At 41.3% G+C, this 25,914-nt stretch overlaps 3 protein-coding genes across 7 annotated transcripts in view; 1 reads left to right on the top strand and 2 right to left on the bottom strand.

The window, feature by feature from the left end:
- The first annotated feature begins 422 nt into the window (after window positions 1-422).
- si:dkey-71d15.2 (SH3 domain-containing kinase-binding protein 1) lies at window positions 423-25,913 on the top strand. Of its 4 annotated transcripts, none has more exons than XM_021312115.2 (7): window positions 423-766; window positions 1,052-1,132; window positions 1,230-1,324; window positions 3,844-3,954; window positions 4,091-4,248; window positions 4,406-4,469; window positions 4,556-5,938. In XM_021312115.2, the coding sequence occupies exons 2-7, from the start codon at window positions 1,102-1,104 to the stop codon at window positions 4,592-4,594; spliced, it is 498 nt and encodes a 165-aa protein (XP_021167790.2). In that variant the 5' UTR covers window positions 423-766; window positions 1,052-1,101; the 3' UTR covers window positions 4,595-5,938. The 4 variants fall into 4 exon arrangements, 3 of the variants coding, with proteins under 3 accessions (XP_021167790.2, XP_035999061.1, XP_021167789.2); XM_036143168.1 differs by lacking the exon at window positions 4,556-5,938 and adding an exon at window positions 25,841-25,913 and having other exon boundaries at window positions 440-766; window positions 4,040-4,248; XR_002427282.2 differs by having other exon boundaries at window positions 448-766; window positions 1,230-1,317; window positions 4,040-4,248.
- Window positions 5,687-25,914, bottom strand: part of LOC105919876 (lipase member H) — a 33,080-nt gene continuing 12,852 nt past the window's right edge. For both annotated transcript variants that reach the window (XM_036143167.1, XM_036143166.1), the window contains one exon: window positions 5,687-5,847. The gene's annotated coding sequence lies outside the window, so the exon portion shown is untranslated. The remainder of the gene's footprint in view (window positions 5,848-25,914) is intronic.
- LOC105919887 (lipase member H) lies at window positions 7,396-16,336 on the bottom strand. The gene is given in 12 exon segments (XM_036143165.1): window positions 7,396-7,640; window positions 7,742-7,915; window positions 8,005-8,113; window positions 12,226-12,315; window positions 12,837-13,004; window positions 13,087-13,176; window positions 13,280-13,381; window positions 14,083-14,191; window positions 14,299-14,459; window positions 14,462-14,680; window positions 15,720-15,797; window positions 16,220-16,336. Coding segments are annotated over 11 exon segments (1,365 nt in total). The 5' UTR covers window positions 15,778-15,797; window positions 16,220-16,336; the 3' UTR covers window positions 7,396-7,555.

The following is a 25,914-nucleotide window of genomic DNA, read 5'->3' as shown; positions in this document are numbered from 1 at the left end:
TGTGCAGCTTTCTTTTTGAAGAAAAAAACCCTGTAAAGGTTTATCGCTAAAACCATTGGAGTTTTTTTTGGAATGGATTGAAAATGGAAAAAAGAATTGTGCCACTGCAGTGTCATAATATGGCTCAATGGGACTGCTTCTCTAATTTTCACCTGGTAAGGAGAGGATTGATTATAGAAAGTCTACGGTTGGGATTCCTTTTTTGTAGAGTTTTTTTTTTTTTTTTGGGGGGGGGGCAGCCCTTTAGTAGAGGTGAAAAATGAGGCCATTGTCATTGAGAGGCGAGAAGAAAGTTCTCAACATTGTTGCATACGTCTGTGTTGTGTTGAATTCTGCATAGAGGACATTGCTTCATTCCAAAAATGCAAAAATATGCACAGCTTCTTTACACAGCCAATAAGTTTGCTAATAAACTCATGGATTTTTTGTTGTTTATGTTCACTTGCCTGTACCAGAGGACTGCTGTTTCAAATTCATTCTTCATCACATGCCAAAAAAGGCCTCCTGAATTTAATTTTTTTTAGGAAGAAAAGGAGTTAAGCGTCAGAATGAATTCAAAAACCCCAGTTGCTACCCTCTCTGGATGAGCCCCTCGGGCTGTAACAGCCATTGCCCCTAAACACCCCTCCGTGATATTTGTTGTCCTGCTCTAAACTTAGCTGTGACGGAACCACTCATCACAACACGCAGTGGAGTACAAAAGATTGGATCGGGTTACCTCAGATGCTGCTGCATACATCAGCCGGGACGCAGTGAAAACAACGAGGTGAGTGTGCGCTCAAGGTTCCTCGCTGTTCTCCTGCGTCGTTTTGTTCAGGTCATTTTTTTATCTGGACTGGAACCAGCGTTCGTCGGTGCTGTCCATCCTTAGGATATGAGGAACAGCTGCTTCTACAGTCGCTGGTTTGAGCCGGTGATCTAATGGTTCAACTGGAGTTGTTTACTGTACTGTACTCTTCAGAGGACTGGGGAGGAATTTCCCCTATTTTCAGAAAGATCAGATTTCTGCAGGTTTCTTCACCGCTCACTTGCTCCCATCTGTCATTTGTAGATGTAGTCCAGGCAGGTTTTTTCCCTCTGCTTGCCTTCAACTCTGATACGATGGGCAGCTATAACTCGGCCCTCATTCCTGGTAAGCCCCGCCACGATGGACAGTGAAACTTCTGAAATACTCTCTTTCTCTTTCTTCAAGTAAGAGTTTCATTATTTGTTCTCTGTTCCTCTTAAAGACACAGAAGAGTTTGATTCAATTGTATGGGAGGGCCTGACCGAGCAGAGAGGTCCTGCTGCGGATGAGACGTTACAGTCAGAGCTTCGGTCTCTGGGAAGTATAAAACTTAGCCCAGTCTTTGCATTGCACTGAAACACCTCCCTCAGAACGACAAGCTCTTGTTTGAAAAAAAAAAAAAAAAAGCATGCATGGTGTGTCTGTGCCTGTACTCCCACCGTCCTTGGGATAAATTTAACTTCCCCGAGCCGCCTGGTACACAAACAGACAACCGGGCCGCAGCTGAAGATATCTGCTCTGGCTCCTTACTGGTGGCAAGGTTCAAATGCCCCAGCAGTAGCACACGAGGTCCAGCACAGAGATCAGTAATTGACTAGAATCAAAGATAATGACTTCACGGCGCGGACGGCCTGGAACCATTCAGTTTGGATTAAGTAAATAGCTAAAGAACGTCTGAAAGTTGTGTGAAATGCTTTAAAGTAAATTAATCTGTCATTGCTGAAGCACAATCTCAGACAGCACAACTTAATTCCAAAAAAAGAAGTAAAAAACAAAGCAACTGGACTTGTTTTCCGTAGTTGAAGACGTTTCGCTTCCTCTCCAGGAAGCTTTCTCAATTCAAAAAGTCTGGAGTAATAAAAGGCCTTTGTTTGGCAGTAGTATAAAGCTTGATACTGGAGAGGAAGCGAAACGTCTTCAACTACGAAAAACAAGTCCCGTTGCTTTGTTTTTAACTTTTTTTTTTTTTTTTTGGAATGACCATAACCTGGATGACTGAGAATCTTCACCAGCATACAGCACAACTTAATGAAATCCAAGCCTTAATTTGAGTACAATTATTCAGTGAGGGGAAAAAAAAAAGCTGGTGTTAAAACACTAAGTTACCACACTTATTCACAACCCTGCTGGTAATATTAGCACCGGTCTCATTTCCCAGTAATATATTAAGAAGATTTATGTTGGAGCATGCAGTCAGAGAGAGCTTTGAGCATCCTCTTTGTGGACAACCTCTCCAGATAAGTCAGACTCCCTGAGTCTTCTCTTCAGCTCCCCTTGTGAGCCGTCCCCGTGTTGACTTGACCTGGCCGTTACGCTCGTTATCATTGTGCTAAAAGAGACAATGATTACCCCTTTTTTTAGTTTTCAAGAAAGGTCAACTAATTTTTGATTTTAAATGTCTCGTGTATTTCAAAGAGTTCACATTGTTATGTACTTCCAGGGCCTTTTGAGAAAGTAAGAAGCGCTCAGCATTACACATCCTCTGCTGTAGGCAGTGAGCATGAGATCCTTCACCGAACATTTATTCTTTCTTTTAGAAATAAAAGTTTTAGTCCCTTCTGACCTAAAACTCAGTACTTTACTTTTGTCATGACGTCAGACCAGCTGACAGTCTGGTTCTGGATTTTTAATTCAGTAAGTGCCTCCAGGTGGTAATTTATTATTATTATTTGCCTTAATTAGAAGTTAATATGCCATCAGTTTTATCTCTAGTTTAAATATCCTTGATGCTGAGGGGATTGAAACATTTGCATCAGGTGAGATTCATTTGTTACTTTTGTGACTGTTGCTAAATTCAAGTTACAGTTCGGTAGAACGTGTAGAAGCGGCACGCAAGTAAGTTTTGCTCTGTAGTCGGTGGGTTGCTAGTTTGAAACCCGGCTCTGACGGTCTCAGTCGTGTGCTTGGGCAAGTTGCTTCATGCATCCTGCTGTTTGTGGTCGTGGGGCTGATTGTCTCTCTGGCTGCCTCGCGTCTGTCAGTCTACCCCAGGTTAGCGGTGGAATTTTTTAAAATCAGATTTGATAAAGGCAAAGGAAGTTTATTTATAAAGCACTTTTCAGTAACAAGACGATTAAAAGTGTTGTACATGAACAACAACAAAACATTTTTTTTTTTTTACAGTGGGAATCACAGTGTAATAGTAGCAGCAAATCAAGATACTTGGACTACAAACTTTAGTTGTATAGTGCTTTATACAAGTACAAGTACAGGCCACTTACAAGTGAGGTATAACACGCGTGTTACAGTGAAAAAAATGTTTAGCAGGGTGAAGCCAGAGCAACATTTTCCTTGTAGCTTCCTGAGCCTTGGAAGTGAAAGGCCGATGCGCACCCTCCTTTTCACTGTTTGTGTTAAATTTTGTGTGTTCCATTTTTTTGTTTTCATTATTGCTGTTACTGTCGATACAGATAAGTTTAGTCATTTTGCAGCAGCCTTTGCCAAGCTGATGAAGATCAACAACAAATACACCTTTTGCCGACATGCTCTGCTTGTCTTTCCCCTTTTAAAGATTTGCTAAGATGAATTGAGCTCTGTGTTTCTTCATCCGATCCATATGTTCTTCCATTACGTTTATGCTCTGAGAAGTGTTAGCGGTGCCAGTAACAGTCACACTAATGATTTAGTTAAAAACAAATATTTTGTATTGTATACACCCCCCAGCGGGATGAATGTATTCGTACTAAAAGGTTGGATTTTTATGATTTTATAGTTTTTTCTATGTGAGGATTTGCTACCGTGTCAAAAGACCATTTCAAGGCTTTTTACACAGAGGCGCTAATGATCATGGAAAGCGCTGCGTGTAGCAGAAAACTCAAACTAGTCTTTGCTTACAGGTCACATTTATGATTGAGAAGGAAAGAAGAGAAAACCAAACCGAAGCAATGAACTCTTCAACACATCCAGAAAGCACTCAGGGAGCGAGTAAGAACTGTTCCTTCCTTCAGGTGAGGCAACTGGGAATCCCACTATCTCACTGGACCACCCTTGTTGAGGGCGGCTGGAAATTCTTACGTTTTCTGTCCCTTATAGGCTACAGACAAGAACATGTCAAACGAGTCCTTCTCCTCCCTGCTACCAAAGGCGCTCTCTGCTGTTCTGCATCCAGCAGCGCCCCCAGCCCTCAACTCAGACCCCCAACCACGGAGCTCGGAGAAAAACACCAAACCAGACGTGGAACAGCTGCAGAGCGAGCTGAGAGACCTGAGGGACCAGTTTGAACAGATGAAGAGTCAGCACAAGTAGGGCTCGACACTTTCTACAGGCAACCTCTTCAATTTCCTTACAACCATGCGTCATCCTAATCGTTAATTCAGTTTAACCAATGGCACAATATTACAATACGATGACATATTTTAATATTTTATAACCTTTATTAAAAAAAATCTTTTTTTTTAGCAAGGAAATTAAACTGCTGATGAATGAGCTTGATGAGGAGAAGAGGATTCGCCTAACTTTACAGGTAGAGGTACTTGGTAGAACGCAGATTATTTCTTCTGGTGAAACTGAGATCAGCTTCGAAGTAATATCCCATATTTTGTCTTTAAGATGGAAATCCAGCGAATGAAGAAGCACATGTCGAAATGATCTATCAAGGGCTGTTTTGCGAACATTTTTTTTGTTTTTTTGAAGAAACTTAATAAAAACTCTTTTCATGTCGCTTAAGTGGTGGAAAAAGGAGCAGACTGTTAAAAGTATCCATGAGGTGGTTCATTGATTCAGTTTGCTGTTGGAATGTTGAATGAGTTTACAAAGAAACGCCTACAACACCAACTGAGTTGCTGAAATGTTTCGATTCAATCCCGAGAGTCTGCACGGGGGTCCAATCAGGGCATCTTTAGTGGGTCAGTATCAGACTCCGTGACTGAAATCAACTCCCAGATTACCGCATCGCTGCGCTTTGACCAGCCAGTATTTTAAATTCCAGCTCCGATGTCTCGGCATGGCTTGCAAAACTGTATCATAGTATGTGCTCCATTTACAATAATTTTCACTGTGAAAGAGACTGTTTTGGCTGCTGCAGCTTCCTGCATGTCTGTACTAGGGTGGGCGTGCCAAAGTAAGACACGCTTCGATGTCTGGGGGAGATCTAGTTGAGGCACTAGTCATTAAACCTCACAGCCTTCAAAGCATATGAGAACAGCCTTTTCCTCTGATTTTGTCCACACAAGACTGAATGACTCTGCATTAGGCCGATCAAATGATCAACCAGACATATTAAAATAGAGAGTAAACGTGCTGCTATTAGCCTAACATTTTAGCAGTCTGGGAGCAAGGGGAGGTTTTAATGAAGACAGCAGGTTTGTACGTCTTTAATAACAGGTTTGAATGCTATGCATGTTTTAAGTGACAGGCTGTCAGAGCACTGAAGAGGCCTTTTCAAGCCAGTTAACCCTGTTTCGTAGCTAGATCCAGAGATTGTTGTAACGGAAATGTTATACTTTGTTTTATGTGCTGGATGCATAGATTTAAACGCGTTAAGCTGCAGCATTATAATTAACTTGCTTGGCAATTTGTTTTAGGGTAGGAATCATTTCTCCTCTTTGTCTGTTGACAAAACAAGGCTGCAGTACAGGTCGGTGCTGCTAGGTACTGCTTTCAAGAATAACCAGAATCAACTTTATTTGCCAGGTTTGGGGGTATACAGACAAGGAACTTCACTTATATTCCAGCACAACAAAACAGACAGACAAGGAGAAGAGCAACTACAGTGTATTACAAAACAGAACAACTTTTTAAATGGGATATGTCAGAACAGGGGCAGTAAGGACAGTAAGAGTTTTTTTTTTTAAACAACTTATCACAGCCCCCCTCCCCCTCTATAAGAGATGGAACAACACCTTTGTTATCCTGACCAGACCCACTGACACGTTTTGTAATGTCTTTGATCTCCTTATGCATATGTTTTAATAAAAATTATGTTTGACTTTACTCACCAAGACTCTTTAATAAAAAAAATGTATCAAAAAAATGACACAATAACATCTGAAACTCCTGCTGGGACAAAATATGATCCTGTCAAGAAAATTGATAAGAAACACAGAGCAAGTAAAGTGGGATACAAATGCTACTGGGTGTTCATACACATTCACACGTTTGATTTTTATTAACTTTAATGCATGTTTACTTTGATTATTTCTTTGTTTTAACGATGGGTCTGGCTAAGAAGTAATTATAGACTTGAGAAAAACTAAGTGCACCACACATACTCCCCTCTCAACACTTGGCGAGGAGGTTGAGAGAGTAAAGAACTACAATTATTTGGGTTCTGCTGACCTCTCTGATAGACATTTACACCTGCAGACTCCAAAGGAAAGCCAGCACCATCGCAAGAAACCTGCTATATCGTATTTTTCTTCACTCCCATCTGATAAAAGACTTTAAAAGCACAAATGTACAGAATGGGATATATATTCTGACGGCTGCTCACCAGAGAGAGAGAGAGAGCGATAGATGGCAAACAACTTTTGGTGGATGTAGTGTGATGATGTATGGCAGCATCTCCCTTATAGGAAAATAAGCCCCGTCATTACTGGAGTAACACTCAATGCAGAGAAATTAACGGATTTAATCAGTGACAAATCCATCCTCAAAGCTACAGAATTTGGCAGTAGAAAGGACAGAATGGGCCACAGCCACAATGAACACTGTCAGCTTTGGCATGCCATTAACGTCAGCGCAACCAACACAAACACGTCGGCTTACCTGTACCCAATAATGATTGAAGAGTTAGGAGGAGGTTCCAGACTGTTGAGGTTTTGAACGCTTTTCCTGGATTAATTGTTACAATTTAATAATAGACAAAACACACATGTCAATACGTTTTGTGTTGAGTTTAGTATCAGTCTGGGGTTCGGAATCAGCCATTCTCTGATCTTAAATGACTAAAATTGGGTTTGGGGCCATAGTATCTGGATTGGGATTTTCCAAACCGTGAAGCGATATATTTCTGGGCACATTTATCTAGATTAAAAACTATAATACATTTGTCTTTTGATGGAAGATGAACAGTTTTTTTTAACTAATGTAAAGAAATATAAAATTAGCAAGCAGCTCCTTATGTTTTGTTTGTATTAAGTACAAATAAATTGTCTATTCAAATAAATGAAAGGTACAGATAATATTTTAATAAGCTGGAACGCAGAAAGGACTGTGTAAAATTGTTTTTCACAGTACTGGAAGGTTCTGTTTGTCTGACGTATTGTCACCAGGTTATCTGGCATTCAGAGTCAGTCAGTAGCAAAACAAAGCTAGATATTCCTGGCGAAGCTGGCACTGGCAGACACAAAAATCAAACAGTAGAGCAGAGTTAAGAAATACAATTCTGAAGCTGCTTTTGTTTTTGTTTAATTGAAAAAAATAAAAATGCATTTAATATACATATTTTTTTAAAGTAAAATATCAGAAGTCATGTGATTGACCGGGTGGTGCCTTTTCAAATAATCTATTTGACATCCATGATGTTTTCTCATTGACCTATCCTTGAGACACCGATGAGCCAGAGGACTCTTCGTCATGAAAGTTCTTCATGCCGTGTTCAGCTTGATTTCAGGGCTGGGTTTCTACACATGGATAAAGGGCGACCTCGACTTCTTTCTTATTCTCAAGAAGAACGTCGTACCGACACAGAGCCCTGCAAGAGAAAAACGCTGCTGTAAACCTGGAGTTAAAGTAAAAAAAATTATTTTTGATGGTACACAGTTAAAAATGTGAGAGTGGGTTATTGTGGCGCACCTCTCCTTGTGATCCAGTGGCGTGAAACGGATTTTGAGGATCCGGAGCTTACGTTGGGAGTGACACGCTCTTCCAGGGTGGTATTTCAGAACGACCGTCTTCACTCGCTCAATGTCTCTGTCAAACTGAGCAAGCAGTGTGGTGTCTGTGCTCTTGTTGAAGTTCGTTGCTTTACTGGTTATCAGCAAAGAAAAACACCCAAACAGTAGGTTATGGTAGAACATTACAGTAGCACAAGTTAAAGTATGAAAAATAGGTCTTACTGCTCAATGACTTCCTTTGCTTCCGTAGAACCATTACGTAACTTAATATCTATATACCCCCAGTGCGTGTTCTTATTCCAAATCTTCACATCCACTTTGTAGCTTGACACTAAAAGAGCACAACATAGTCATACAAAGTTATTTCCTATACCACATCAGTCTTTTTGCTGTGATATTGCTATGCTATTATACTGCTTGTGACATTCTTATGTAAATTTAGGAAAAAAGGGCAAAATAATTCTTGGTTTTTCATAAAAATTGGAAACCTGATCCCAAGAAATTTTGAAAAGTTGTGAGATCTGCTTCTAGTGCCTTGTCTTGTAGTGAACTGCCCTGTTTTATGTTAAATATTCTGTAAACCCGACAGATGAATGTGCCATGTTAAATGACTGTAGTTAACGTTTCATTACAACAGTGCAATAGAACATAGCAGCAGCCTAAATCCTCTTTAATCAAGTTTTTAGGGAGCAGCACAACACGGCTCAGACTGACCTAAAAGTTTTTGCGGTATTGGCTTCAAAAACGTTTTCTGGCATTTTTTATTGACGTTTTCAAGGCATTTTACATTTTGGATCACAGTTCCTTGGCACCTCCAAACAACTGTTGCAAATTACTTGGCAAGTAGGGCACTGTGTGTTCAAATGACTGGATATAGTTCCACCCCATCTTTCTTGAGGTTAGGAACGGTGTACCTCAGGGCTCAGTCTTGGGACCAGTTCTGTTCACAATCTACATCTGTGCACAATCCTATCAAATGTTTCCTACCATCGTTATGCGGATGATTCTGTAATTAACTTTAAATTTCAGTGTCTGCCTCTGATGGAGTACATATCCATCTGGAGCAATTGAAACTGTTTTTTCTTTTTTTTTTGGAAGTTCATCTGTTTCCTTGAACAATATACCCTAAATTAAAACTACCTAAGGTAAAGCTCTTGGGTAGTTGTAGCTAGTCACTGGTTACAAGTGTCTGGGATTAACTGCTGATGTGGAATGTTCTTATAAAAATTAATCTTAAACATTTCACCTCCCCACGCCCGAGGCAAAAACTCAGGCGTGGGAAAAGTTCGGAGAGGCCATGGAGAAAGACTTCCGTACGGCTTCGAAGTGATTCTGGTCCACTAACCGTCGTCTCAGGAGAGGGAAGCAGTGCAGTACCAACACTGTTTATAGTGGGGGTGGTGTGGTTCGGTGGGCGGGATACTTCGAAGACCTCCTTAATCCCACCAACACGTCTTCCATTGCGGAAGCAGAGCCTGAGGACTCTGGATCGGGTTCTCCCATCTCTGGTGCTGAGGTTGCCGAGGTTGTTAAAAAGCTCCTCGGTGGCAAGGCCCTGGGGGTGGATGAGATTCGCCCTGAGTACCTTAAGGCTCTGGATGTTGTGGGGCTGTGTTGGTTAACGTGGCTCTGCAGCATTGCGTGGACATCAGGGGCAGTTCCCCTGGATTGGCAGACTGGGGTGGTGGTCCCCCTATTTAAAAAGGGGGACCGGAGGGTGTGTTCCAACTACAGAGAAATCACACTCTTAAGCCTCCCTGGTAAGGTCTATTCAGGGGTTCTGGAAAGGAGGGTCCGTCGGATAGTTGAATCTCGGATTCAGGAAGAGCAGTGTGGTTTTCGTCCTGGCCGTGGAACACTGGACCAGCTCTATACCCTCAGCAGGATTCTGGAGGGGGCATGGGAGTTTGCCCAACCAGTCTACATGTGCTTTGTGGATCTGGAGAAGGCATTCGACCGTGTCCCCCAAGGGATCCTGTGGGGGGTACTCCGGGAGTATGGAGTACCGGACCCTTTAATAAGGGCTGTCAGGTCTCTGTACGACCGGTGTCAGAGTCTGGTCTGCATTGCCGGCAGTAAGTCGGACTCGTTTCCGGTGAGAGTTGGACTCCGCCAAGGTTGCCCTTTGTCACCGATTCTGTTCATAACTTTTATGGACAGAATTTCTAGGCGCAGCCAAGGTGTTGAGGGGATCCGTTTTGGTGGCCTTAGGATTGCGTCTCTGCTATTCGCAGATGACGTGGTCCTATTGGCTTCATCAGGGCGTGATCTACAGCTCTCACTGGAGCGGTTCGCAGCCGAGTGCGAAGCGGCTGGGATGAAAATCAGTGCCTCCAAATCCGAGACCATGGTCTTGAACCGGAAAAGGGTAGAGTGCCTTCTCCGGGTTGGGGAGGATGTGCTGCCCCTAGTGGAGGAGTTCAAGTATCTTGGGGTCTTGTTCACGAATGAGGGGAAGATGGAGCGGGAGATCGACAGGCGGATTGGTGCAGCGTCTGCTGTGAAGCGGGCGCTGTACCGATCCATTGTGGTGAAGAGAGAGCTGAGCCAAAAGGCGAAGCTCTCGATTTACCGGTCGATCTACGTTCCTACCCTCATCTATGGTCACGAACTTTGGGTCGTGACCGAAAGAACGAGATCCCGGATACAAGTGGCTGAAATGAGTTTTCTCTGTAGTGTGTCTGGGCTCTCCCTTAGAGATAGGGTGAGGAGCTCAGTCATCCAGGGAGGACTCAGAGTAGAGCCGCTGCTCCTCCACGTCGAGAGAAGCCAGTTGAGGTGGCTCGGGCATCTGGTCAGGATGCCTCCTGGACGCCTCCCAGGTGAGGTGTTCCGGGCACGTCCCACGGGGAGGAGGCCCAGGGGAAGACCCAGGACAAGCTGGAGGGACTATGTCTCCCGGCTGGCCTGGGAACGCCTTGGAATACCCCCGGAGGAGCTGGCCCAAGTGGCTGGGGAGAGGGACGTCTGGGCCTCCCTACTGAAGCTGCTACCCCCGCGACCCGACCCCGGATAAGCGGAAGAAAAACATTTCATCTCTAAATCAAGGTTGAAGCTAGGTTTCTTTTACTGAAGCTTCTGATAACAGCCACTTTTCTGCCTGTGCTTGATTATGGCAATGGTGTGTATATGTGTGCTGCAACCAGTTGCCTACTGTCCTTTACTGTGCTTTGAGATTTATTGGCGGTTGTAGCCTCACCCACCACTGTGAACTGTACACTAATGGTGGCATGTCTTCCTTGAATGTGAACCAATAAACACACTGGATGACTCTGGTTTACAAGGCTCTGTTTCTACTAATTTATTTTACTTAATTAATAATTTTTTTCTTGTCCTTCAATTATCCTTTATTTATATTTATGTTTAGTTTTTCTGTTGTCCCTTTCTTTGAAAAATACAAACAAATCTATTCTGCAGAAAATCCTCACTCAGTAAAAAGGAAATTACGTAAAGTGCTAAATTGGCTTGAATTATGTTTGCTTTAGCTTGCTGGAGATCCTATGGCATGAAATTCTAAATGAGAACATATGAACAACTAAAATCTTATGTTTTCTTTAATTTGTTTCTTCAAGGAATAAAAGGCTGAATACACAGGTGCAGACAGAGTAAAGATGGTTTTCTGTTGTTGATGAAAATCAATGTACTACCACTAGGTGGAAACACAAACAAAATCAGGCAGGTACAATTGTTTTTTTATGAGATAGACCTCATTCGCTGTAACAGATGATTATAAAAAGGAAGGAAAATAAACACTTTAAATATATCACTCTATAACTGATACCTGGGTATCCTTTTTTACTAAATAGATTAAAATAGTTGTCTGGGTTTGGGGTTTCATTTGTGTTTTTTTAGCATTTCCTTGTTTATGTATGTTCCTTTCGTCTTGGTCTTGCCATATTAGTTCATGCTTTTGTGTTCATTGCCTTGTGTTCGGTTCTTTGCACATTAAGTACCATTTCGGTTTCTTCTCTGGTTAACATTTCCCCTTGGTTGAAGGTCCCTTTGTGTGTCAGCCCAGCTCCTTTTGTGTCAGTCTCTCTCCCTCAGCTTCTCTGCTTTCCTTCTGTCACAGCTGTGCCAAATCTACACTGATTGCTCTTCTGAAATGCTTGTCATTTAGCTTCACCTGCTTATTTATTTAAACTCACTGGTTCTCTGCTGGATTCCTCTGTTGTTCTGCTCTGGATTCTGTTTGACTGCCCGTTTCATGTCATGGGCTTCTTGGACTGTTCTCCACGTGCAAGACCAACCTGTAAGTTCTTATTTTCTTCATTATTAAAAGCTCTGTGTTTGCCACAGCCCCTTTGTGAACTTGAGTCACTTCTACAAAACATGACAGATACGGCAAGGCCTAATTGAACAACAAGGAAATACTGAAAGAGCAAGAAAAATCAAAACCCAAACACAGAGTGTGATGACCTCAGCAAAATAGAGCTTACTTACCGCAAAATGGAGACTCTGCATTTGTGGTGAAGTAGTACTTTGTTTGCTTCTGTTGAATCAGTATATCCTTTCTCTGGATGATATCATAACCTGATTGGAGTACACGCATGTACATGAGTCTGAATGTTAAGAAAGGTCTACACACATACACCCACACACACACACACCCACACCCACACACACACCATTGTGTATCATTATACAGTTATATTTAATAAATTAGAATATTATTGAAATGTTCATTTATTGCAGCAACTCAGTTCACTAAGGGAAACACATTATATTGATTAACACAGACTGATGATGCTTTAAAACCATTATTTCTGTTAATTATGATTTTTCTCCACCTCCAGCTAATTAAAACACAACAATTAGGATTATAATGTTGCATAAGACCAACAATAAAAGCAAAGATTTTCATGCAGAAATGGGAACTTAATGAAAAGTATGTTTATACAAGCTTAAAGGTAGCTTTATTCAAGCGGGGCTTTTAATTTGACAAACAAGCCTCTTAGAAATACATGTTCTAAGTTATTGAATAAGACTGCACAAGTACAAGGAACTAGAATAAGAAGTATTTGGGTAATAATGTAATCAATGACAACACCAACCAAAAATAGGACATCCAGCATCGCCAAATGAGTCGCAGCTTGTGCATTTTCCATCCTGAAAATCCGCAAAGGAGGAACAGGGGAACGCCGGGCTGCTGCACGTCTCATTTATAGTGTCCAGAAAAAGAAACACTGCCCTCTGGTGGTCGCATTTAAAATAGGAGGATCCTGTATAATATGGAATATCATAATGTAAAAAATTACAGCTCATTAGACAGCAACACAAGTTGACTCATTCCTCCAACCTTACCGGAAAACAAAGTCTTTGCACAGCCAGGCTGGTCTGTTCCCCCGTTGGCATAGAAATCAACATGACCCAGTGGTGCCCTGTATCCCAGAACTGAAAACAAACAAGACATACAATAATCGCTACAAACACACATCTTTTTAAAAAAAACAACAACATCAATTTGTACTTTAAAGCCACAATCAAACCAGCTGACAATCGATGTCTGTGTGCAGCACGTCGACAAACTGAGCGTCTGTGGGGTCCAGTCGGTCTTTTGGAGGGTTGCCAGTGAAACTGGGCCCAGCGGGATCCAGAGCTGCAAATATAACATCAGTACAGATCAGATAAACAGGTCAGTTGATGTTTAAACCCAAAAATTGACAGGATGAAAAAACTTTGCAATACATGAGAATTATATTAGGGTAAAACAGGCTGTTCTTCCACAAACGTATGCATCCCCTCCCAGGAATTTCCTCAAAACAGCTACCTACTTATCTGGACTTCATTCTGAATAATAATCCTCTTTATTGTCATTTCAACAAAATGAGTTCTCTGCATTTAATCCACCCCCTTGATGAGCAGCAGGCTACCACTGTGCAGCACCCAAAGAGCATTCTGGTGCTAAGGGTCATGGGCTAGGACTCAGAAAGATAGTCTGTGGGAGTTGAACCCAGAACCTCTGGGAGACATGTGCAACGCTCTAACCACTAGGCCACCACTGCTCTTAAGAATAAAGTTTGTCACCGGCATTTAATCAATCATTCTGGGGCTTAAGGTCTCTCCAGGATGCGAGTGCCCTGCTCTCTAATGAGTAGGCCACCAATCCCTCAATCATTCTTAAGTCTGATAATATTCTCAAAAACATGCATTACAGAAGGACATTTAGGACAAGGACATTTACATCTATATTCACTTGAATTTAAAATAACAATTCTGGCTTCAGAGAATTTAGTCTTTCAAGTCTATGCACTTTGAATCACACTGACACAAAATCATGTTCCAACATGCAGAACGTACCTGTTATTCTTCCGATCGAGCTGTTCAGATTAGCTCCCACGAAACCGGAAATGTGGGCTCCCAGGCTGACTCCAATCATGTGCAGCGAGCTCAGAGAAGCACCGTGATCCTGAAACAACGTTTTTAGTTTTTTTTTTTTAGTTGCACAAAGTTGTCAGGGACATTGTTCTCTTGGCACATGATATTTGGTTACAGAGGATAAAAGACACTTTGCACCTGCATCATTTTAATGAAAGCAGTGAGGTTCTCTGCCACTTTGTATGCATTTTTCACTGCCTTAAGGTAATTAAGAGTAGCAGCTCCATAGTTCCAGTCCACTATTACAACATTCATGTCTTCTTTGGCCAGCAGTCTCTTTGTGAGGTCGCCCAACCAAAAGGGGGAGATCCGGTGAGCCGATATCCGTGGACGACGAAGGTGGTTGGTTTGGACATGTTGAACTGGGGATGCGCGGTCAGGTTGGTGTGGGACAGGAGGGCGCCACAGCTGTCGTCATCTCTGGTGTAGAGCAACAGCCTGACTCTGAGTCTTGTGCCGATGATGGAGTGATGGAGTTTTAGGTCTGTGAATTTCTCACATCTATTCGGAACCGGAAGGGCTAGTGGAGAAAATAAAAAAAAAGATGCTCACTTTGAGTTTGGTCAGCATTCTTCATGAGAGGTTGTGTAGTTTATTTTTTTATTTTTTGTGATTCAGGTGCACTAAAATGTGTGTGTCCTGTAACTGTACCTCTCACTAGTTAGGCCTAGAACTAGAACAGTGATTTACAATTTATCATTTGTACATTTAGAAAGTGTTTATTGTGTATAGTTATGGTTTAATTAGAAAATAGTTAGGCCTTTTTTGTTGTAAAACTCCTCAATCATGCATCTCTTTAGCCCCATTTCACAAAGATGCACTACTTTGTGTTTAGTAATCGTAGATCACAGTATAAAGGGAAAAAAAAGGAGAAATTTGTGGTTGTAATGTGACAAACTATTTCATAAATAGTTTCAGGCGTCAAGAGCTGTGTTTCTCGCCTTGAGGAAAAACTGGTCTAGATGCTTTGGATGCATCTCTGCTTCAAAAACACCTCGCTTCAATCAACGACTGATGACTTTTCAATCGGGTATCTTAAAGTTGGGGCGGATCTAAAACGCGCTAGGCAATTGAATCCAAATGTCTACTCAGGCGCTCGATTGCGCAGTTCCTCCACCAAGCTCTCGTCTTTCTTAAAATTGTCAACTAAAGCTTACCAAAATATGGGCTTCAAAAGTGATGGTGAAAAAATTTGTATTAGTGGGTTTCCTCCTGAGCTTTGCAAAGGAACTTGCCTCTTATTACTTGCTGAGGCAGTACAGCTGGAAACGTTCGACAAATCATCAGCTAGTCTCTTGCACAACAGGAGTCAGGCTCCTTTCACACAGTTCCCAGAACGGTGAGCTGTACAACCACAAAGCAAGGTCGTTTACTATAAATGTGTTGCTTTTCTCAAGAAATCTCAGTTCCACAGCTGCGGCCGGGCTGTTTGTGCGGCTGCACTTGTGATACACCTAAGGTCAGAAGTCAGCATCCTCTTAGGTTTGTGTTTGAATATCATACACAGACAACCATGTGACAGACATGCGTTTCTCTTTTCTAAGTGTCATGTTGCCTACCTTTGCAGAGGTGAGCTGTTATCAGCAGAAAAGGTGCGAGATACGGCCACAAAAACATCTTGAACTGCAGCGAGTTAACTGTAGACAGAAACATCAATGTTAAAGTGAGCAGATAAAAACTACTTAGGCTGAATTGGGTCTTTGCTATATCATAAAAACTCTATTGGTCTTTAAGTGGCTGTTAATGAGTGCAGAGCTTTCTTATCTACCTACTCCTTCATGTAGGGAAAGATCAGAACAGAAAAAAATACTTATTTACAGAGGAGGTGCGGGTTAGGCAAACTACAAACCAGAAACAAGTTTAATTTCCTGTCTCACAACAGCAATAACCACAGCCACGACGGAGAAACGGACACATTCGATCTTTGTCGGCCAAAACACAACACCTTGACCTTTCTACCGTTGGTTTTCTCAGCTCCAACAGACGTCACACACTGACTGAATGCTCCCTGCTCTCACTGGATTAATCCTTCATGAGATCTGTTGTTTTTGATCCTTACCTTTAGCTGTGTTGTGATGTGTTCTGTGGCTTGCTGTGTCAAAGGTCTACAGCGCTCCTGTGTTTGGATCGCCACATATTTGGGAGGCGTTCACTCCAGGAAGTATACAGGAAGAACAGCAAAACATTACTCCCGCACTGCAAGCTGTCACAAGGATGACCACACCCCTTTCTAGGAGTTATTACCGTTGTAGGTAGGTGTAGGAAGAAAAGAAAAAAACCTGTGACGTTGGTCCCGCTTTAAACTGGTTCTTCGACTTGTTTTATGTTTTTCAATGTAAGGTGAAACCTAACCAAATAACCGACAAAAGTCTACATAAAAAGTATTTATAAAACCGATTTTAGTTCCTGCAAAGCAAAGTAAGAAAGTGAAAACTCCAAAAAAGGTTAATAATAAAACAGCTGTACTTCCATTCTGAAGCTGAACATGTTTTGCTGCCCATCCAGGAAGATTTCTCAATTCAAAATGTCTAGAGTAGTGTGGAGCTCCAAGCTTTGTAGACCTGCACAACAATGGAGAGTTCTAACGACTCTCCATCGTTGTGGCGATCAGTTCCGGGTGAATCTACATGTGAATCTAAGCTCTAATGAAACCTCGCCTGCCGGTCTGTAAAGCTTGGATCTCCACACTACTCCTACTCCGACATTTTGAATTGACAAAGCTTCCTGGATGGGCAGCAAAACATCTTCAACATAGATGTGCAGTTGTTTTATTTTTAATCTTTTTTGGATTGATCATGAGCTGGATGACTGAGAATCTTCACCAACAGAAAGTGAAAACTGTAAAACAGGGGTCACCAACCTTTTTGAAACTAAGAGCTACTTCATCGGTACTGTGTCACATGAACTTAGACTTAGACAACTTTATTTGTCATTTTGTATGCACAGAGTGCGTACAGAACGAAATTTCGTTTGCATACAGCTTGAAAAATCACAGTGAGTTGCAGTAAATTACAGGATAAGGTGCAGCGGTGATTTATCTAAACAATTGAAATGTAAACAATGTAAACAATGCAGGGGAAATAGACAGTGTGCGATTTCACAGTGTATAGCTGAGTATTATTAAAAACTGTGTAGTCTACGAATGTGGTACAGTCCATTTGTGGCTTCAGCAGTTCAACAGTCTGAAGGCATATGTGCAAATGTGCACTATGAGAATGTGGTACAGAGTCCATTTTGTGGCTTCAGCAGTTTAGAGTCTATTTTGTGGTTTCAGCAGTTCAGCAGTTAATGTGCAATATACAAATGTGGTACAGAGTCCATTTGTGGCTACAGCAGTTCAGCAGTCTGAAGCATATGTGCAAATGTGTAAATGTGCAGATATACGAATGTGAAACAGTGTCCATTTTGTGGCTTCAGTAGTTCAGAGTCAATTTTTGGCTTCAACAGTTCAACGGTCTGATGGCATATGTGCAAATGTGCAATATGCGAATGTAGTACAGAGTCCATTTTGCGGCTTCAGCAGTTTCGGCAGTTCAACAGTCTGATGGCAACAGGGAAAAAGCTTTTGCAGAACCTGGTAGACCTGCAGCTGAAGCTGCGGAACCTCTTCCCAGAAGGCAGTAGGGAGAACAGTCAATGGTGGGGGTGTGAGGGGTCCCCGATGATGTTACAGGGTCGGGACACACAGTGCTGTGATGAAATGTCCTTGATGGAGGGAAGAGGAGCCCCGATGATCCCTTCTGCTGTCCTCACCACTCTCCTCACGTTCTTCCAGTCGGAGGCACTGCAGCCTCCACACCACACAGAGGGACAGCTGGACAGAATGCTCTCTATGGTGCTTCTGTAGAAGGTCTTGAGGATGAGCGGGGGCAGGTGAAGGGCTGCCTGTACTGACTTTTGAACTACAAGAGTCCATGATCACCTTAACTTTACATTAATGTGAACATGTTTTTAATGCTTTTGCCATTTTTAAATCTATGTAAATACAAGTATGATTAAGAAGGAAGAACACCTGATTAAAATAACACTATAGATGCAGTTCACTGGAGGGTTGTGCTACTTTTTTGAACAAGCTTGAGGGCACCACATAGGGTCCTGGGGGACTACCTGTTGCTTGTGGGCACCATGTTGGTGACCTTGCTGTAAATAAAAAGCAAATAAATAATAAAGCAGAAGCTCATTCCACCAGTATCATATTGTATTTAATTACTTTAAAGTGTTGTTCTCACAGCTTGCTCTACTGGTAGTTACAAGAAAAACTTGTGTGGAAAACAATGAATCAGAGTTAGAAGAAGTGTGTGTGTGTGTGTGTGTGTGTGTGTGTGTGTGTGTGTGTGGGAGGGGGGTACACTCTGTAAACCACAACATTCAGTTTAAATAAAAACTTCAAGTGAGCAGAACTCAGTTCTCATTAACTTGTTTATACTTATTTTAAATAAGTGCTGTAAACTGTTAGATAACAATAGCTTGATAACCTAAAATATTTAGGTTGAGTCCATGCAAAAAATGAAGTATTTGAAAGAGGTGGAGACTTGTGCAGATCAGTTTAATCTCATTAGTTTATTGTTATTATCCATCCATCCATTTTCCAAACACGCTTATCCCTATTGGGGTTGTGAGGAGTGCTGGTGCCTATTTCCAGCTGTCAATGGGCGAGAGGCGGGTACACCCTGGACATGTCGCCAGTCTATTTTTTGGCCATGTGTGTGGCCAGGAAAAAATAGCAAAGTTGCTGTTACTATTAATGGGATGTATATTCAATATTATAGAATACAGGACTTGGTAAGAAGTTATACTGCGATCTGCTGGTTGTTTGATGAATCAGACATAAATACTTCACAAAGATAAAGAGCTTCAGTGTCTTAAGTAGTAAGTCTTGCCGAACTGCAAAGGCAGAATTACATGATTAATAACATGAAAACATAAGAAGGAAATATGTAAAGTAGCTTAGGGATCCAGACGGGATGCTCCCAGCAAGCAGATGAGGTCTAAACGCTGATTCCCCAAAAACACTGCAATACACTGCTTAGGTTATAGTGATTTCTTAATGTCGAAGACCAGAATAAAGCCCGGAAGAAATACTGGAAGTGTTTACAATATAGCTGTGTAAACCTGAAATACCAGTTTTTCAAGATTATGCTTATATTGTAAAAGTGCTCCAACATTTTCGGAAATCTTCGTCACCGGTGTGTTGCCAGTCAGCTCACCTGCCCACGACGTGCCGGAGGTGATCTGACAGTAAGCGCAGCGGGGGTGGAAGTGTCGGGAAAATGTTCAGGTTTCCACAGCTACTTTCTGGCCTGAAACATTGCAAAAGTTAATTTTGTCATAGTTTAAAACACCGCAGTTTAATCACATTTCTTGTAAATTTTGTGTTTATCAGACAATATCATAGTGTCAATACGGTATTTGGCCTGCACTTGTACAGCGCTTCTATCAAGTAAAACCCCCAAAGCGTTGTACTCTACAACCATTCTGCCATTTACTCGCTCATTCACACGCTGATAGTGATGAGTTAAAACCAAAGCTGCCTTGGGGGCAGACTGACAGAAGCAAGGCGGGTGCATTGTCTTTCCCAAGAATACAACTGAAACGGTCGGAGTGGGGGTTCAAACTTGCAAACCCGCGGTTACACGACAAACTCCTGCGCCACTGTTGCCCCAACATATTGCAAATGTATGCGATTAAGCACGGGAAATTATTTTTCAAATATGAGTTTTGACATCAGAGAACATCCACACAAACAATCAGTATCCCTCAGCAGCTGCAGCATTTGGCCTTGCAATCAGCAAACAGTGGATCTTATACACAGACATCAGGTCTCCAGGCCTCCTCTGTCCGAGTGGTGTGAGGCCATAGTGACTTCAGAATAATAATTCTTATAACAATAGCGACAGAACTCATTATAAATATTTCATTCCAATCTCTATAATGTTGATGTGACTGTATGATCTATCCAAATGCAAAGACCCTGTTTCAAACAGGTTGTTGCAACGAAAACAAGAAACACTATTTAGCGAATTTGAAAAGCAGCAAAACTGCTTTCATGGAGATTCAGACTGCATTTCTTTGCCTCTGGTTAAAAGTCTTGTCAGGGTTTTGTTTACCGATGAACTCAGGACGCACACACGGGACTAAAAGTTTTGAGTTTTTATTGAAGGAAGTATACTGGGTGGTGAGTGATGAAGACCGGAGGTTCAGGACTGCAGAAGGTCAGGGATGAATGTGATGGCAGGAGCTGACGACTATCCAGGCAGCCGGGAATGCTCAGAACTGCTCAGCTAGCAGCCCCAGTAGCCACAGCAGGTTAGCAGTTCGTTTGCAGACACCAGGGCACAGAGCTGAGCTTCTCCAGGGCGGCTAGTCAGGTTAGCAGAACTTGAGAGACACCAGGGCACAGAGCTGAGCTTCTCCAGGGCGGCTAGTCAGGTTAGCAGAACTTGAGAGACACCAGGGCACAGAGCTGAGCTTCTCCAGGGCGGCTAGTCAGGTTAGCAGAACTTAGGAGACACCAGGGCACAGAGCTGAGCTTCTTCAGGGCGGCTAGTCAGGTTAGCAGAACTTAGGAGACACCAGAGCACAGAGCAGAGCCTTTCCAGGATGGCTAGTCCAGTTAGCAGTTCTCTGCAGACACCAGGACACAGAGCAGAACTTCTCCAGGGACAAACAGCAAAGTAAGAGTCTAAAGAAAACTGGCAGGACTAACCTTAAACAAGAAAAACAAATCTTCCAAGGCAAAAACAGGGACTGGCATGGAGAGGTGTGGAATGATGACGGCCCAGTGCTGAACTGAAGGCAGAGGCAGGTTTAAATAGAACACTTCACAGGTGGAAACAGGGTCTGGCTAATTGACTGGTAAATGATATCAGGTGTGACTGACTGCTGAGGAGGTGAAGTGAAAAATGACAGAAAATAACTGATGACTGAAAACTAACAATAAATAAAGTCAAACCTAACCCAAAAGAGATGAAAAAATGAAAATAACAGATAAACAAAGCCAAACCAAAACTCAACCATGACAAGTCTCAAATGCTTCGACAAAAACCAGTAACCAAGCCTTAACTAAAGGTGATAAAAACGCTGTTTAGTCTAACTTTAGGGGTTTTAGTAAGGTTTCTGCTTACCCTTAACGATCAATCAATCGATCAAACCTGAACTAAACGATTTTACTAAACAGGTCAAAACTAAATTAAGATATTAATAAATTAATATGTGACGGCAAAAAACCTTCAAATGTTCCTTTTTTTGCCGTTAGGTTATACCAAAGCGCCCGAGGCTGAGTAGAGAACCACCGCTGCTGGATTGACTATAGGAAAACACATAATGCTATGCTAAACACATGAATCCTGGAGGTCTTGAATCTGTCCAACAACAACAGGACAATGAGAGCCTTCATAAATAGCTCAATGGGAACATAGAAGACAACTCAAAGCAAATCACTGTTTATGAGAAGATCAATCTAGGACTTCCGTAAGTCGCCCCATTCCCATCAACCATAAATGTTTAAATCCACAACATAAATTTAGGGAAATGGTTGCATTACATGGACCTGGCTGGTTTGGAAGGCTTTTTTCCCCCACCATTCGTCTCCAGTCCTCTGAACATCATGCCTGGTCCTGGTCCTGGTCCTGGTCCTGGTCCCTCCGTCTGGTAAATGACTCTGGCTTTTATCAACCACTTCTTGCAGCTTCAATAAACTCTGGAAACCAGCTATGTGTGTGTGCTGTGTTCTGGGTTCATCCAAGACAAATCATGACAATCATACAGCCCGAAATATAATAGATATTTGAACAGCTTTGTTGCTCTTCTTCTGCTACATTTTAATCAGGGGAGATGAACGCTCTTCGTGGAACCTTCTCCATCAACTATAAATGTGATGCAAAGATTCATGGTAACTTGGGTAAAATGTCCAAAATCTGAAAACACTTCTAGTTATTGGAGTGAATGGCTGGTCATTGTACATAATTGTTCAAACATGTTAGCCGGAAAAGTGCTTAATTATTTCACTTGGCTGGACCTTGCTTAACCCTCTGGGAGACGCACACTTACAGCTATCCACAGATGCTTCAGTTATGCTTCCATTTTATTTTACAGTTAAACTCTGCAGAGTATTTTTTTTTTTTTTTTGGCTGCAACCTCCTCCAGCATAATTTCAAGGCCACAGCTGACCTTAACCCTGGACACAGCTATGGTCAGAGTTAACTAACCCTAACTTAACGTGCAGACAGGATACGCTTTGTGAGTTTGAAGGTTTAATAAATAAGACAAAACTAAACTTACAACAGCAGGAGGGCTAGAAAGAGGACTAACAATGATCTGAGGAATGTGCAGGATGTCGCGTAATATGGAGGCACCAGCAAATGAAGGGAGATGACCAGACAGTGTACATACAGAGGGAGTGAGAGGTGAAGGCAAGGAGAGCAGGTGTAAGTAATCAGATGAGTAAGGAGGAGCAACAGCTGACAGCAGAGAGCTGAGCAAGAGGGTGGAAACGAGGGAAGAGATCTAACAGAACATGATACAAAAAAATATCTAGAATGAACTAAGAACAGAATTCACTAAATAATATACAGAAGTGAAAATAAACACTTAAGGATTAAGCTAAAAGCGCAATCCAGGAAACCTAATCAGTCCAAATGTATTTGCGACAGAAAATCAAAATGCAAATACCCAAGGATTACGACATCTTGGCTTTTCTAGGTTCTATAGCTAATTAAATCAAAAAAAAAAAAAAAAAAAATACACCTAAAAGACTCTAAATATATACAAAACATGTTCAATGCTGCAATTCAAATGACCTGCTTCATCTCCACTAACTGTAAAATCAGGGTATTATAGATTCTCTCAATATCAACAGAGCCTAGAGGAAAGTTATTTTTCTGCATCTAGTCGAGCCGTCAGTCTGTGGCAGCCTAACTTAGTTATAGAAAATCACATATCATGTTTGGTACAGAGTTTTTTTCAACTGCCTAAACCTGGCAAGGCCTGACACCCAATGCTAGACAACACTTATTTTTTGTGTCTTTATTGCCTTTTGTTTCTTCGTGGTTGGCAACCTCGGACAACAAACAAAGTTGAATAAATCCAAAATCCAATCGATGTGTCAGTAAACACATTTAATAATAATAAAGCTATTAAATATTTACATCTTTTTAAATTCATCTTTATGCAAACCATTTAATGTATGCAGAAACAATTGCTAATTAAAAGGAATACATTTATATGCCTTTTAATAAGTTACAAAAGGTATGTAAAACATACCGAAAGCATCTCTGTGGTTGGCTGCCAAAGACGGCAAACAACAAGCAAACAAAAGCAAACAGCTGTCTCTACATAATGAAACCTACCTGAAGACAAAGGCCTACTGCTGCTGGCGCTACACTGCCCTCTTGTGTGCAAATAATGAAACTAAAAGATATAACCAAATAAATTAAAATACAACTTCTCTTATTGTGCAACATAACAGTCTTGTGCAGAGAGAGGAGAACTATTTACAGACAGACGTCATACAGGATAGGAATTAAAAACAGGCACACAATAGTTTGAATGGGATTTAACAATTGCTTATAGACAAGGGCTTTGTAAAAAAAAAAAGACAGACTCAGATTCTGTCTTTCTAATTTAGTCGTTGAAAGATTCAACCTTACCTGCCAGCTGAATTCTCACAGTATTTGTGCGTTCACAAACACACAATAATGTGCAGAACGTAGAGTGCTGCACATTATCAACCTGGCTTGCCAGGTTATAAAAGATTGTCTGTGCTGAAAGAATCATTTTGGGGTTTTGTTAATTTACAAAGTGTTTAAATCACACTGATACATTTTGGTGATTGCTTGCACTGTTTGCTCTCCTGAAGTTGGGAAAAGATCACTTTTAACAGCTCAGAAGAAGGATCTTTTCCTTAAAAATTATATAAAAATAAAAATAAAAATATATATATATATATATCTCACTGGGTCTTTTACGTTATACTGCAAACCAATATTATCAGTGGTAGTAAAAAGGAGTTTCTTTCGGTCATATGTTTATACTTTATATAATCTACTTCAGATTGAATTAATCTGAAAACTTCCTATGGAGTGATGACGGCAGATTTTTTTTCTCCATAGGGGTTGTTTTCTTGATCGAATGTCAAATGTCAAAATGTATCTCGGGGACTTGCTCACAAATGAGGGAATAATTAACATAAAAAATTTAACTGAACTCAGCGTATTGGGCATTGTGTGCTTTGACCATGAGCAAGGCACAAAGTGAGGAACAGTCCCAAAGAAGAGTTGAGCCTAAAACCTCAGAGATAAGGAGGAATAATTAAAGAAAATACTGAATCAGGACCTAAGATACATCAAGCATCATCCTGGTGATCATCTAATTATCTATGTATGTTGGGCTGATGCTATATGCATAAAAGCTGAGGATGATATGGTTTTAGGTACAACAATTTAACCACATTTATGAGCCACTAAATGAGCTTCTGTGAGTTTAAAGTTAACCTTTGTCAAGCGGAATGAGCACCAACTCTGTTTATGCTAACTTCTAGAGAAGATCAGAAAATGTTGTAGGAATTATTTCAACAAACTGCTTTTTCATCAGCCCTGAATTTCATCTGCTTTGAACCCTTTGCTCTGGCCGTTAATGGTAAAAAAATACAGAGTTAAATAATTACGCCCAATCGTTAAATAACCCAACCTAAAATTCAGAGGAGTGCTACTACCCTTTCCATTCCACTTTATTTTAAAATGACTTCAAATGATACCATGAAAAGCCAACTATGTCCAGACTGGACTCAGTCGCTAATGTTTCAGGATCCTGCCAGCTCCTCTGATCAAGGTGATGATCTGTCCCAGCTAGTTTCTTTCATAGATCTGAACCTCATACAAAAGACAGGCTATAGATACCAGTTTTAAAGCTGAATAAATCATCAGCCACCTTCTCCACACAGACAATATTAATCTACATAGAGAACAAGCTACACATCTGTTGACTGATCTACCTAACCACTTATTTTAGGTTAGATATCTGTCTCTAAATGGTAACTAAAAGAGACAAAGTGATTTGCGTGAACAACCAGAAGGCAACGTTGCAGATATTCAAGACAGATTAGAAAAAAAATAAAACCTTGGGATCTGAAGGGCAAGTGGCAATCTTGAAGAGAGGCTCCAAGAAAGTCAGCCACAACCAATCACCTATAATGAGTAAGGCAAGTTCAACCTCCAAACTCAATCTCCAAGAGAGGTTGAGTTTGGACTGTTTTTTTTATTTTTTTGTAGTTGGGTGAGCTTCATGCAGCCATACTGCCGGGCTGCAGAGAAGTTAATTAATTTAAGTAACTCAGTTCACCGAGTGAAACACATTTTTGAAATTAATTACACACATAGGCTGATGTTTTCAAGCCTTTTTTCTATTATAACAACAATTTCCTGCCTACACCATAGTTGCTCTGGATTTTAAAAAGGGGTATAGAGTGGGGGCTCAATGGAAATGCATGCCACACTTTTCAGATTTATGTTTGTAACAGAACTTGTGAAAACCATGGATCATTTTAAGTCTCTAAAGTGGCACTATACACAAAGAGGATTCACCTAACTTTACAGGTAGAGGTACATGGTACAATGCAGATTATTTCCTCTGGTGAAACTGAGATCAGATTCGAAGTAATAATATCTCATATTTTGTCCTTAAGATGGAAATCCAGCGGATGAAGAAGCACATGTCGAAATGATCTATCAAGGGCTGTTTTGCAAACATCTTTTTTTG

Source organism: Fundulus heteroclitus, chromosome 11, assembly GCF_011125445.2.
Source record: "Fundulus heteroclitus isolate FHET01 chromosome 11, MU-UCD_Fhet_4.1, whole genome shotgun sequence".
NCBI lineage: Eukaryota > Metazoa > Chordata > Actinopteri > Cyprinodontiformes > Fundulidae > Fundulus > Fundulus heteroclitus.
This window is presented reverse-complemented; position numbering and strand designations above follow the sequence as displayed.

What these genes read in the sequence shown, in the direction of transcription:
- si:dkey-71d15.2 (XM_036143168.1), top strand. Translation starts at nt 1,102, where the DNA reads ATGGGCAGCTATAACTCGGCCCTCATTCCTG. An exon ending in TAACTCGGCCCTCATTCCTG is followed by an intron (nt 1,133 to 1,229) that starts GTAAGCCCCGCC and finishes TTCCTCTTAAAG; the next exon opens with ACACAGAAGAGTTTGATTCA. An exon ending in GGATTCGCCTAACTTTACAG is followed by an intron (nt 4,470 to 25,840) that starts GTAGAGGTACTT and finishes TTTGTCCTTAAG; the next exon opens with ATGGAAATCCAGCGGATGAA.